Source organism: Anguilla anguilla, chromosome 9 (genome assembly GCF_013347855.1).
Source record: "Anguilla anguilla isolate fAngAng1 chromosome 9, fAngAng1.pri, whole genome shotgun sequence".
Taxonomy (NCBI): Eukaryota; Metazoa; Chordata; class Actinopteri; order Anguilliformes; family Anguillidae; genus Anguilla; species Anguilla anguilla.
The window spans coordinates 1,985,361-1,999,165 of record NC_049209.1 but is presented as its reverse complement, the minus strand read 5'-3'; the positions used below and the strand labels follow the sequence as shown (position 1 = coordinate 1,999,165).

Genomic DNA, 13,805 nt, shown 5'->3' with positions numbered 1-13,805 from the left:
TTCGACTTCCCACATTTAAACGCTTTTCACGGGAGCCAACGCAGAAAGGTAAGCGCGGGAAAGGTTCACATTATTTTATAAACGGTTTTTGGCTTTGGGCAGCTGGTCGCGTACTGGGCACCAGGGAGGGCCAATAGAAATTACGACAATGGTGCCACCAAGTGGTAGCACAGACAACAGACCGTGTTCACTCACCCATTTCGACAGGCACCTCTGCTGCTTCGAAAGACAAATCACAAACAGGCCTATGCGTGGCTCACTGGGAATACTATTCATATCACTGCACTGGTCAAAAAAACAACAACAAAAACATGCAACATGCATATTATCAGAAAGCGCTAAAAGGTAAGAACTATAACCATTAATAGCATGGAATGCCAGATTGATATTTTTTTTTAAAAAGGAAAAAAAAAAAAAAAAAAAAAACATTCCACACTGGTTAAATCGTCTTTCTATGGGCTTAAAAAGGAGGGTGGGAAAAATGTGTAACAAGAACAACTTATATTTGTTCAGTTAAAATCACTCCTGAGCATTCAAACTAAATCCCAAACCTACAGTACATCGGTACGAGTCACCATGATAGCAGTAAAATGGCGAAATTCTTGTTATTGACACATGACATTTATTAAACGCAATAAGCAGCACGATAGATATGCGTTTGGAAATTAACAGCAATTTAGTCGATTTAGTTACAGCCAGAGTTTACATATTACACAACCTTGGGAAAAAAACAGAAAATTCTACAACCTATATTCGACCTGGCAAAGGCATTTACCTACAGCACACAGGAGGACAACTGTAAACAAACTAAAAAGGCAAACAAATAACAGAAACATGATCAAACTCTACTAAGGGCAGGGCTCCACATGTGGAAAAATACCATGTTATCACCTCTCTCCGAGATCTGTTCTTCCAGCAAACAACACACTTGGATATGCAGTGTTAGCAACATCATCTAATTTACAATGGACAAACCACCTCTTAAAGGCAACACTATAAGTCTAACAGACCTGTGATACCTCTGACAAGGTATCTGAGTTTACGAGCTGTGTACAATAGTAGAGTGAAGTCCCACAGGCTGAACTTACAATTCTTACCTCATAACAACCACCCCCCCCCCCCCCCCACAACAGTTGCCAGGATGGTTTTAGAGATGCATAATACTCTTTTATTTTTTTCTCTTAAAACTTAAGTGCCAGCGTTGGTGTCACTACTTTATTCTGGAACATTATGAACCATAATTGATATTTTTACAGCCATATTTTGTCTTAAACAGCCAGCACAGGTAAACGTGATCAACTCTCACCACTGACTGTAGCCAAAACGGCTACAGAAGCTTCGGTCCGGAGGAGGGAATAATTCTAACATTTAAGCCTTTCCATTTGGCTACACTGAAGAGGACATCTGCACCTTGAGTCAATAAAACAAAAGGCTTTTTCTCCACAGAAGTTATTTACAGTAAAAATTGTCTCCTGAATTAATTCTGCTTTATTCAATATTAATATTCAATTTTTAGGGTGAAATATAATAAAAGGCCTCACTGAAGATTAAACAACCATTTCAGTTTTTGAGTGAAATGAATTAACCACTGTCTAAAAACAAACTGTGAACGATCATGATTTTAAATTGTGACAAAACTGACAAATGAGGAAACTGAACATTTAAAATCGTATCACTCCCCAACCACCAGGCCCCAAAACTTGGTAGAGTGGGAATTTAGAGCTGTTTTACTTTAAGTGACAAGTACAAAAGAAAAAAAAAAAAAAACATCCTTTAATTTTTAAACACCTTGATTTCGTTTGACACATGAAGCAAAAAAAAAAAAAAAAAAAAAAAAAGCAGACCGGAAATAAGTCATTTTTTAATTTACATAGTCCATACAATCTCAAACTAAGAAACTAAAACATTCAAACATTCATACGTTTCAGCGGACAGATCCTATATCTGGAGAGGCGCAAGCGGGAAGCCAGGGCGCACAGGGAAGGAAACGGCTCGTGACGCCCGAGTCCTCGGCCGCGAGGCTGATAACGGGCGAGCTCTCGGCCGTGTGGCTCGTAACGCGCGAGTCATCGGTAGTATGAAGCAACGCAGCCTGTATTACGAGTTCTAATGCGTTACGGGTCTGCTCCTGCCAGTCACAGAAAGACGGGCAGAAAACAACAGAGCTGAAGGGGGAAAGTGTCAAATCAGCACAGAGAAGCGGCAGGCTACACCGGTCAGGCCCAGAGTCTCTGACAGTCTTCAGTCTCGGCGCAGCAGTCCGTATTTAAATAACGACGCTTTCTCGGCACTCACAGCATTAGCTACTGGACCACGCTGCCGGCGTTATCTCAGCAAAATCACCAAGGGGAACATTTCCATCAGGATTAACTTTTTTTGCCCTGGGGTTTGGCACAATGAACAGCCAAGACAAGAATTTGAAGTAGAAAAAGGATAATAATAAAAAATCACCATAAGAGTAGGCCTATTTCTACCTCAGCCAAACTGGGTCTCGTCCGTTACATTTTATTCAACTGCAACTCAATATGACGGAGTTCTGTGGAACAATATTAAGAAACTGCTACTTCTGTTTTCGACACAACATTTAACAGTTGGAAAGACTCACCAGTAAACTGTGTGGGGGGTTTATAACCCCTACATTTGTAGTATAAAGTTAAGTATAAAGATTGGATCTGGGGCTTAACTAAATGAATTATTTCTTCCAGATAATGGTGTATTCACAAAATAAATTCACCCTGCGGAGTCTGAAAAGTCTTAATTTAGGCCAGGCTGGGTAGGCCTACAAACCATTCGGCTTACGAGCACAACCACCAAATTAAAATCGCGCTGAAATATGTAACCTCAGTCAAGCTGTTTACTGCCGTCGGATTTCTGGTCCAGTCGGCTTTTGTTGCTCTTCACCATGTAGATGAAGTAGGTCAGCGTCTCCTTCTCGTTCACAGGAATATTCCGGAAGTGACGGCTCACCGTCTACAAAACATAAGGGCAAAATGCAATTTGCTTACAACGCAATCGGAAAACGTTTTCTGCTTCAAGCAAGGTGGAGAAAAAGCACACGCAAAAACAAATAACAAAACAAGATAACTGGAAAAGTAGCACTGCCGAAGACAAGCCTGAATGCATATCAAGCCATTAATAATCATTTCTTGCCTACAATTCAGTCCAACTTCCCTCTCGGAAAATTCCAAAAAATAAAATAAAATAAAAATAATTTCATATCCAAACAGCAGCAAAGCACGAGAGAGGCCGGGAATGTTTAACAACGCAGGGGAGTCTTTCCGACCCAAAAAACAAACTAACTCAAGGACATTATCGATCGCTCTTCAGGGCAAACGGCAAAGTCAAAACCCGACAGGCCCATTCAGGAGAGCAGCGGCAGCTAGCAGCAGCTATCCACAGCAGTAATTGGGCGGAGGTGTGGACTCGTGCTTTTATTAATGGTGTGCAGGTCTCATTACGGGGAGTCTGGACCTCTCCGCAGCCAGGGGGGAAACGTTCAACTTGCAGCGCAGCGCGGCTTCATTTATTTTCACAAAGCTCCTAATCACCCCGGCAGGCTGGGGAGCTCGCGCCGAGAGCGCGAGGACAGGGTCAGAGCCAGCTGCGGGATTACAACGGCTTCACCTGTTGATTTCACAAATGCCCTTAACAGCCACCGGACCACCAATTATTTCCCAATGTAACGGTCTCACCACATACATCACCGTTTGTGTATCGTAAAGGCTGCATTAATCACCGGGCACGCGGGTTCAATAGCCCTAATTTGTGGGCACAGCGTGTTTGTTTTTGCAAACTTGCAAAAGCTAATTGAGCTTCCATGACTTCTAAACAGGCACACCATTCGTTATGCTGTCAGACCAGAATTCCTACAGTTATTGCAATTTCCCTGTTTGCAGGCTGCAGGACTCTAGATAACTGTCAGTTTGAGCAAAGGTAACCCTAAAAAAAGAGAGGGGTTTCACTGCTTTCAGTTTTGATGTTTGAAGTGCTAAATGAATTGCCTTTCCCAGAATGCCAGTTTGGGGGAGATCTTACCCCCCCCCCCCCAGTTACGCCCCAGTGTCATTTTTACCCTGCCCATAACTACATAAAAGCGATCAGATATCACCTTTGAACGGTTGATGCAAGTCAGTCATGTAGTATTTTCATTTTGGTAGCGGAGTCGCGGGTAATTACAGTGTGAAAGTTAAAGCCGGTGGAATGCATCATTGTTTAAAAAAAAGGGGGGGGGGGGAACAAAAAAAAAAAAACACTTGCATGCAATGAAAGTCGGCGTTTGATTCTTCAAAATGCCTGCTTACCATCCACATGACTACAAAGACAGTATTGTTTGTCATTTGGGTATATTGATGTTAAACAGTGTTCAAGGGCGAGTTAATTGAAATAGAAAGGAGTTTGCACTAGAAAGAGCTGAGCCTTTTTTCCCTGTTATGCTTGACTGGCTTTTGGCCTGTGACATTTTACATCATAGCAGCCAGCTTACCTCTAAAGACTACGAAACAGATGTGCGGCAGAAGTGGCCGAGATCTTTTAATAATTCCACGCCAATTGAGGATAGCAAGCCAACGGCCCCAGCTGTTTAAAGATTAAAGGAAACGTTTCTTTCTTTGTCCTAAGCCCCTGTACATCCTCAAAATAAAGTGCTTAAATTGAAAACATTTTATGCAATCTTTAGTCATTTTTGAGATTTGTGTACCCTGGGATGTTGTCATGCAGTAATATCCCAGGGAATATATTTTGTTGCGCAAAGCATTTGTGGCAAAAATAAAATAAAAATAAATCAGCGTGATAAACGTGGCCTTTATGGAGCTTTCTGGCATCGAATCAAACATTTTCACTTATGAAAACATACAATCTTGTCCAAATGAACAAAAACCCATTTCAAACGAACTGGAAGGACACCGAAGTATGCAGCAGATTTATGGGTCCTTAGACTTCCTACTCTGCTCAGCAGGACACTAAAACACTCTTGAAATGTTTTGGAGCCCCAGTCAAACGTGCCGCCCAATGCACGTTGTTCGGAGCCAAATTTTTAAAGTGGGAACTGCAGCCATTGCTGCGCTACACTACAGACACCATGACTGCACTGCAACACCCAGCATCCTTCAGAAGAGAATCCCTGAGTCAGGGCATATAAGGGAAGGAAAGAGAGCAGCACACCAGTGACCACTCAAGGATTCATATTTAATATTTAACCAGACCAGTGCTGGCAGTGAGCACAAAAGAGATTCAGATTTATTAAATATTTAACCACACCAGTGCTAACGGTGACCACTAAAGGATTCATATTTAATATTTAACCAGACCAGTGCTGGCAGTGAGCACTAAAGAGATTCATATTTATTGAATATTTAACAACACCAGTGCTAACAGTGACCACTAAAGAATTCATATTTATATATTTAACCAGACCAGTGCTGGCAGTGAGCACTAAAGAGATTTATATTTATTAAATATTGAACGCACAGGCCAGTCTCTGTGTTACCCCTGCTGGCTGTGCTATGTTTAGGAGGAAACCCTGAATGCACAGGCCGATCTCTGCGTTACCCCTGCTGGCTGTGCTGTGTTTAGGATGAAACCCTGAACGCACAGGCCGATCTCTGTGTTACCCCTGCGGGCTGTGCTGTGTTTAGGATGAAACCCTGAACGCACAGGCCGATCTCTGCGTTACCTCTGCCAGCTGTGCTTTGTTAAGGCCGGGCCTGGTCTGCAGCTTGTAGTGCCTCTTGTAGCGTCTCAGAGTGTTCACCTGAAGCTGAAACAGATCCACCTGCAAAGACATTAACACAAGCTGTTCAGAGGGGCTTCTGGGAAAAAGAGCAGAGGAAAGTGCACACGGTAAGAGATACTGGCTGATTTCACCATGAGCAGAGAAGTTGGGCTCGATTCACATTACACATACGAATGCAGAAAATACTATGAATATAAGTATCTTACGTCACGTGTGAGGTAGTAATGTGAACCAACCTCAAATATATTATTGATTCAGTCACAATGACAACTATACAGTGTCATGCCTGGACTAATTTGACTTGAATTTGCAAGACACCTGGTTTAAAAAGCAGTGTTCTGTATTAATCTGACGGTCATACAGCTAATTCTACAAGTTCAATGAACAGGAAATGTATGGCAGTATTGAAAGAGGAATGTCAGAAGTCTTCACACCCTGGTTATTAAATTGACTATATTTCAGATCAAAGTGTATTCTGAGTACAAATAAAGAGAACTGTTCTTTTTTTTTGCCCATATCTTGCTTAAATTTTACCTCTGGTATTTCAACGTCGTGGTCGGGGGATTCCCCGCCATCGTCGCTGGTTTTTCTCTTGCGTTTGTTGCGGACGCTCTGGATGAAGTTCTTGTGGAAGTCACAGATGTACAGGTGTCTCACCTAGAACCAGGAATGGATATGAGCCACAGCATCCACAGCAGCGCACATGACCCACACCATCCACAGCAGTGCACATGACCCACACAATCCACAGCAGTGCACATGACCCACACCATCCACAGCAGTGCACATGAGCCACACCATCCACACCAGTGCACATGACCCACAGCATCCAAAGCAGTGCACATGACCCACACTATCCACAGCAGTGCACATGACCCACACCATCCACAGCAGTGCACATGAGCCACACCATCCACACCAGTGCACATGACCCACAGCATCCAAAGCAGTGCACATGACCCACACTATCCACAGCACCATCCACAGCAGTGCACATGACCCACAGCATCCAAAGCAGTGCACATGACCCACAGCATCCAAAGCAGTGCACATGACCCACACTATCAACAGCATCATCCACAGCAGTGCACAAGACCCACACCATCCACAGCAGTGCACATGACCCACACCATCCACACCAGTGCACATGACCCACACCATCCACACCAGTGCACATGACCCACATGACCCACAGCAGCATATTCATATCTGTGTCTCTGCATTTCAGCCAACTATTCTCCTGCTCAGTGAAGGTATGTTTGCAAAGGCTTTTTGTATTTGTTTAACTTTGAGTGGGAGAAGAGTGGGGGGGGGGGGGGGTGGAATCACACCCACATCACTATGTACCTTGTACTAATACGCACTAAGTATTTTTATGTTAACATTACTTTGGTAAAAATGAAACATTCCCGTAACCCAATACTAGACCTCGTTCACAGTGCAAGAACCTAAAAAAGAGTAACTAAAACACATGTATTAATTTGTATTAAACTAGCCCAATATGAAAAATAATTTTAGATTTGGAGTCACTACACATGCATCTATTTGTAAGGTGCACTAATACAATATAAACAGTCTGCAACACTCAAAAATCTGCACTAATGAAAATACAGCTGAGTTTATAAAGTAGATGCATAACTGTCAAGTCAGTGAAGGCATCTTCAGTCAAGACGCATTTTAAATTGTTTTCATTTACAGTTTTGAGTTTGATATCAAGGCATGCAGTGTGAGTTCATATCTGCAAGACTGGTTAATTGCTGATATAAAACCAGAACAAATATTGTCATTAGTAGGCTATATTCAGCATATGAATGAGAGGTCGCCGGTTATAATTTAGCATTTTAAGAATTGACAAGTTTAAATTTTCCGCACGTGGGTCCCAATGCCCACTAGTGGCGCGTATTTCTCCTACACTCAGCCCAGCTCAGACTGACACCGCTCGCGGAACGGAATTCCCTGCAGGATGAAGGGCAGTGTGCACCAGCGCGCCCTTCCTTTTCAGTAGCGGAATTCGCGTTCGTGTGGCGGCATTCAGTCTCGCGCACCACGCAACCGATGGCTTCCTTAGCAACAGCCTTCTCAGTGTAGTAGGAGGCGTGGAAACAAGTGATGTCATTTAGCAAGTTAAGGCTGGGGACACGCCATTTAACCAGACTACTGTGTGCATTTAACCAACATAAGCAAGCTAGCAATAGGTCACATTCAAAGCGCGCTTGCTTTCTCCCGAACTCCATTTCGAATAAAACAAAATAAGACGCAGTCCAAAACGTATTTTTCAATCTAATAAATTTAACTTGCCTAAATATCACTATTGATCGATTAAATCGTAACCTAGATTGCAAGGTTAGATATTATTTTTCAGCAATTACGCTAGCAAGCTAAGCTACTTTTTGGTGGTAATTATGATCACACTGTACATTAACGCACTACAGAACTGTTCTTAATCATGCAGGTAGTTCTACGTTCATCTTGCACAAACCAACTATGCCTTTGTAAAATGCAAATCTAACCATAAGTTACTTACGCTCTTGTCGATGTCCAGTTTCAGTTTCTTCTGCGATATGCTCTTCTGGATCCGCTTGCTGAAGGAGGCGTTTCCAGCAGAGCGGCCACAGCGCTCCCCGTCTTCAATTAAACAACAACTCTGGCCGTAAAACGGCGGCGCCGACGGGCCATCGTGGCTGTCTTCTTCCGTACTAAACCCATTCATACTGTAATTATCAGTCAATAACGAGTTCCCTCAGGAGTATCGTTATTAGCTAGCTCCCACCCCAGTTATGGTTGGCCACCTAACGTTTGCGAACAATAATATAAACAATAACGCGCGATAGTAGTACTTACGTAGCGCGACCTATTTTGTTAGACTAAATAAATCGTCATAAACGCGAGATTAAGAACCCCGTCTTCACAAATTGGCAGTTAGCAAACTACGTGTGAATTATCGCCAATGGCCAACCTTGTAGAAAAATATCACGATCACACAAGGCCTCCAACTAAACTAGTCAGGTACAAGGTTACTTAGACTACGTTGTTTCACTCCCGGTCGTTTTGCATTAGCTACCTAACATTTGCCAAGAGCTACCACCGAATGCTATAAACTCGACTATAGATACTAGCCAGCTAACAGTTCAAAACACTGTAGTGTAGTTAGTCGATGTTTGCGCTAATAAAAACACGGGAGTTGGCAAGCTAGGAACAATCTGTTGACGCTGGCACCCGTAAACGATAGGTGACTGAGAAATGCTAGTTCAGCTACATCTGCTACCACGCTAGATAGCGTTACGTGAACTGTGTATTTAGAGCAATGAAGGAAAGATGTCGAACTGTAACGTTAAGTTAGAGCTAACTTAAAGCTATCGTTCGTTCGTATAACACTTCCACTTACTGCATACCGAAAGTTAACAATAACTATCGGGTAACAACTACTAAATCGAAATGTGTGTAACGTTAGGCTAGTATCCCAATTCCCTCAGTTTTCTATGGTCGATTCCAGATATCGTTACTCTAACTGTAGATAAAGGCTGTTGACTATGCTACCAAAAAGACCTCAACACGGACAGACAGACTTGCGGAAGGTTAGTAATCGTTACTCTTTCAATAAATGACAAAAACGCCTCTTCGTCCGCACCACCAATTGCACACAATATCCAAAATTAATTGTAACGTTGTCAGGCTAAGGTAGCCGCATCTCTAAACTAAACGGTACAATGTAACTACACATCTAATCCTTACCGCGGAAGTATAGAAGCTAAACTTGATTGGCTAATTTTTCATATAGGCGGGCTTTAGTAGAACCATTTTGCACTTCATTGGCTGGTGTCACCGCTTCCCGAATCTCCAGCGCAGTTTAAGTTGATAATATAGATAGAACCACAGGAGGCTCAGTGACATCGTAGTTTGGATGTCGATAGTAAACCATATATAGTAGTCGACATGCATACTGACAGAATGATAGCTACTTTATGTGACGTGAGCTGGTCAGCTTGGTGCCAAGCTAACGGAGCCAGAAACTCACTCGCCCAGTTTGAAAGTAAGTTGTGAGTATATGACAAGGCAAGGGTTACCGTGAGAGTGTTCATGAACCATCGAAGTGTTTACTGAGGCCAAATAGAAAAGGTTGTCCACGCGACACTTCAATCTCAGCCTCGCTTTTTTGCATCTGGATTTTTAGTCCTGATCAAGCAATTTTATCCATCTTTATATTTATGTCCTATGCGCTTTTATTTTTCTTTGTTGCCATTTTCGTCTCATTTGTTCTCAAAAACTTTTTATTGTTTTTATCATGATATTTTGATGCAATATTACTCGTCTCAGTTGCTTTTGTTTTATCAACATCTATGCATCATTTGCGCACAATGTCTTAAAACTTTTACGCAAAGTTTATGACTGTTATTATTATTCTTTTATTATTAAAATTATTAATATATCTATCATGGCCAGGACGCAGAGGTTCACAAACAGTTTAATGTGATGAAAGGCAGCATCTCATCAACATTAACCTCTTATCCCATTTGTCCAAAGGGAGGCAAAGCTGTTCTGGACCTGAGCTAACAAGGATGATACAGGTTCCACTCCCAAGAAGGAAAGTACTGCAGTACTGCTGAGCAAGATGTATAACATGAGCCCCATCAATAATTATCCAGCAGTATACACTGTATGACAAAAAGTATCTGGACGCTTCTTGGTCTGGGGCTGTTTTTCATGGTTTGGGCTAGGCCCGTTAGTTCCAGTTAAGGCAAATCTTAAAGCTACAACATACAATCATATTCTAGACTATTCTGTGCTTCCCCAACAGTTTGGAGGAAGACCCTTTCATTTTTCAGCATGACAATGCCCCCAGGCACACAGGAGGGCCATATAGAAATGGTCTTGTCAAAAACGGTGTGGAAGAACTGGCCTGCACAGAGCCCTGACCTCAGTCCCATCCAACATGTTTGGGATCAATTGGAAAAACAACTGCGAGCCAGGCCTAATCGCCCGATCAGTGCCTGACCTCACCAATGCTCTTCTGGCTGAATGGAAGCAAATACCTGTAGCAATGCTCCCACATCTAGTATAAAGCCTTCCCAAAGAGTGGAGGTAATTGTAGCAGCAAAGGGTGGATCAGCTCCATATTAAAGCCAATAATGAATGCATTGGGTGAGAGGCAGGAATACACACTAGACAGGTCGCCAATCCATCACAGGGTACACATCAACATTCACTTGCACACCCATAGGGTCTAGGGGCAATTTAGGCTCTCCAATTAGCCTAATCTTCAGGTCTATGGACTGTGGGGGGTAAGTGAAATACTCAGAGGAAACCCACGCGGACGTAGGGAGAACATGCAAACTCCACACAGAAAGGCCCAGGCCAGGATTCTAACCCAATACTATCTTGCTGTGAGGAAGCCCCATACAATTGGGCTGTGAAAAAGGCAATAAATGCATCAACAGTGTCATCTGCTGGGCTCGAACCTTCCTTTCCTTTTGAGCGAGTACGTCCATTGGGTAAAGGTGGATTTTTCAGAATTCTGTTTCAGCCGAAATGAGAGATTATTCTGCGACTTTGCATGCATTCTCCTCCTTGGCTGTGTACTGATTTGAAAACACTAATTTTCGACAGGAATATGTGACGCACACAAAATGTATGGTCACATTTTATGCAATTCTATTTAGTACGCATTTGTTATATTTGTTTCTCTGAGCGGACCACTCTAATATGAGCCAGAACGGTCAGCTATTGCCCCCTTGTGAATTTACAATGACTCTCTACGGAAACGTAATTTGAGTAATTCAGTCTTGCCAGTGGAGGGCAGTGTGGCGCTTTGCATCTCCCATGGGCTGTCTTAGCGAACGGACTTCTCACAGACCTATTTGTGGATTTTTTCCCCCAAATTGTGCCGCAAGGATTGTATCAAAAATCCACATATAAGTGCAAGCAACATTAAATTCTCGAATGAGAACCAGCTACATTTATTTGCGCATCAGCTACATTTATTTGTGAATCAACTGGATTTATTTGTGGGTCGGTTACATTTATTTATTTTTGAGACAATAATACTCCCTTAAAGCTGCACTGAAAGCATGTGTCGCCTGTGTTCCGCTTCCTTTTATACAGAAAGTCAGGAACTCTTATCTGTTTATGGACTCAGAGCCTTAGACCTGTAACTGATACACCATAAAATGCAAAAGACAAATTGTGTTCATGTTTTCCTTAGACAACTCTGGGAAAAAAACAAACAAACAAAAAACCAAAAACAAACAAACAAAAAAACTCATGGTTGGTCACCGTTTCAACCCACAGCCAGACATCTACCAACGAATGATGTGTACAAACATTTAACTTTATTTCCTAGCAGATCGGAGTTGATCTTCTTTGAATGTAGTATGTTCTGAAATCTGTATTCATGGAACACGATAGGCTACACTATGGTAAATGGCCTGAAAGCACTCTAGTGGTTGTGGAAGTGGTACATTATTGATTATCGTGTGTGTGTGTGTGTGTGTGTGTGTGCGTGGGAAGGTCTTACCCTCACTTCTCAGGATGTTCTAACCACTAAGGTTCTATTTTCACATGATATGTGGTTTTACCTCAGTGCCGACGGATATGCATAACCATGTATGCCAGTAGTATAAAATGCCTGTCTGTGCTCTTTCTTCATTGCTCGGATAGCTCTGTGAACATTAGAGCTCTGCAAATAGCCTGCATTAATACCACAGTGCCAACCTGAAAGTGGCCTTTGTCCACATCAATTCATGGTGCTGTGACCCGGATGGCAAAAGATTTCCACAAGTCACAACTGCTTCGGATCGACAACTAAGCAGACACTGCTGGCCTGAAATATAGGCAAGGGACCTTTTGAAATCCCTGTTAGAGTGTCTGTGTTGTCGGGTCGAATTACGTGACGCTATCCACTTTGAATAACTGTTGGTATTAATGTTGGAATAGCTGTCTTTGAAATATGAAATATGACAACTATATGATCACAGACGTGAAAGGCATTTGTAAGTTGTGCATATAGGAGGTTCGAGTCCCATATTTGATTAAAGAACATTTGTGTTTGTGGGTGAGAGTCCCACACTCACATTCAAGAGGGCTTGTGAATGTGGTAGGATGTGGTAGGTGTATAAAACTGCATCAATTTTGGGTTAAAGTTCCACTTAGATGTAAAGTTGAAGTAATACCAATATTGGAATGGGTTAAAGTCCCAATTGTAATAGTTAAAGTCCTTAATGACGGTTTGGTGTCCCGAGCAAAGATCTGACGACACACGCTGAATAAACATATTGCAAATAATTGATAAATAAAATAAACAAAATGGGAGGTGATTCTTCAGTTCCAGTCCCTCCTAGAGGTACCCCTGCATTTCATATGTATACCCATTATTCTCAGGCTAGTTGTGAATTCTTAGATGACTGGAATTCGTACACGTGCAACAATCTAGAACTCCAATTTCCAAAACATGGCACTTTCGATCTAGATAGAATTAAGCATTTGAAGGGTGCACTTGAATCCCGCAGAATTAAAACACCACAAAAGCAATGGAGTCAATATACCTCATGGTACGAAGAGGCGATGAAACGACGCACTGAATCTCAATCACATGAGCTGGCTAATTCTCTGGCTGAATTGGAAAGTGCGTTAAATGAAACACATATAGAATTAAATGGAATGGAAGAACAGCTTGATTTCTCTCAGGCTGTTATTTTTCAGCAACGCGATGTTCAACATCACCAATATCAACATCAGCATGTCACTTATTTTGAGGAACCTGGTCTTACAGTGGTCCAAACATCCCGTCTTGTTATCAACAGGCCACTGGCTCGTGCTGAGCCCACTTGGTATCACATGTTGCCATGGCAGTGGCACAGGGCCCACCAGTCATGTCGCTTATTTTGAGGAACCTGAACCTCAAGACAGTAATTTGTTGGTAGCGAAGGAAATTAATAAGAGGAAAATCAGCGCAGGAAATGGAGGATTCTAACAAAAGTAGGCTAACCTATTTCATAGAAAAGAACCGATAAGAATTTAATAAGTTTAAATTAAAATTCCGAGTGTGTGCTTGATTCAACTAATTTGCACAAGGATGTAA

The 13,805-nt window shown here is 42.2% G+C and overlaps 1 protein-coding gene across 1 annotated transcript; it reads right to left on the bottom strand.

The window, feature by feature from the left end:
- Positions 1 to 602: 602 nt before the first annotated feature.
- Positions 603 to 9,487, bottom strand: sap30l (sap30-like). Its single transcript, XM_035434857.1, has 4 exons — positions 8,256 to 9,487; positions 6,266 to 6,388; positions 5,672 to 5,770; positions 603 to 2,970 (listed from the first exon to the last, which is right to left on the bottom strand). Exons 1-4 carry the CDS (start codon positions 8,439 to 8,441, stop codon positions 2,842 to 2,844), a joined length of 537 nt encoding a protein of 178 aa, XP_035290748.1. The 5' UTR covers positions 8,442 to 9,487; the 3' UTR covers positions 603 to 2,841.
- Positions 9,488 to 13,805: the final 4,318 nt, after the last annotated feature.

Coding starts and splice junctions, on each gene's coding strand:
- sap30l (XM_035434857.1), bottom strand. CDS start 8,441: ATGAATGGGTTTAGTACGGAAGAAGACAGCCACGATGGCCCGTCGGCG. Junction 6,389..8,255: donor AACTGGACATCGACAAGAGC/GTAAGTAACTTA, acceptor TCCTGGTTCTAG/GTGAGACACCTGTACATCTG. Junction 5,771..6,265: donor ACGACGTTGAAATACCAGAG/GTAAAATTTAAG, acceptor ATGTCTTTGCAG/GTGGATCTGTTTCAGCTTCA.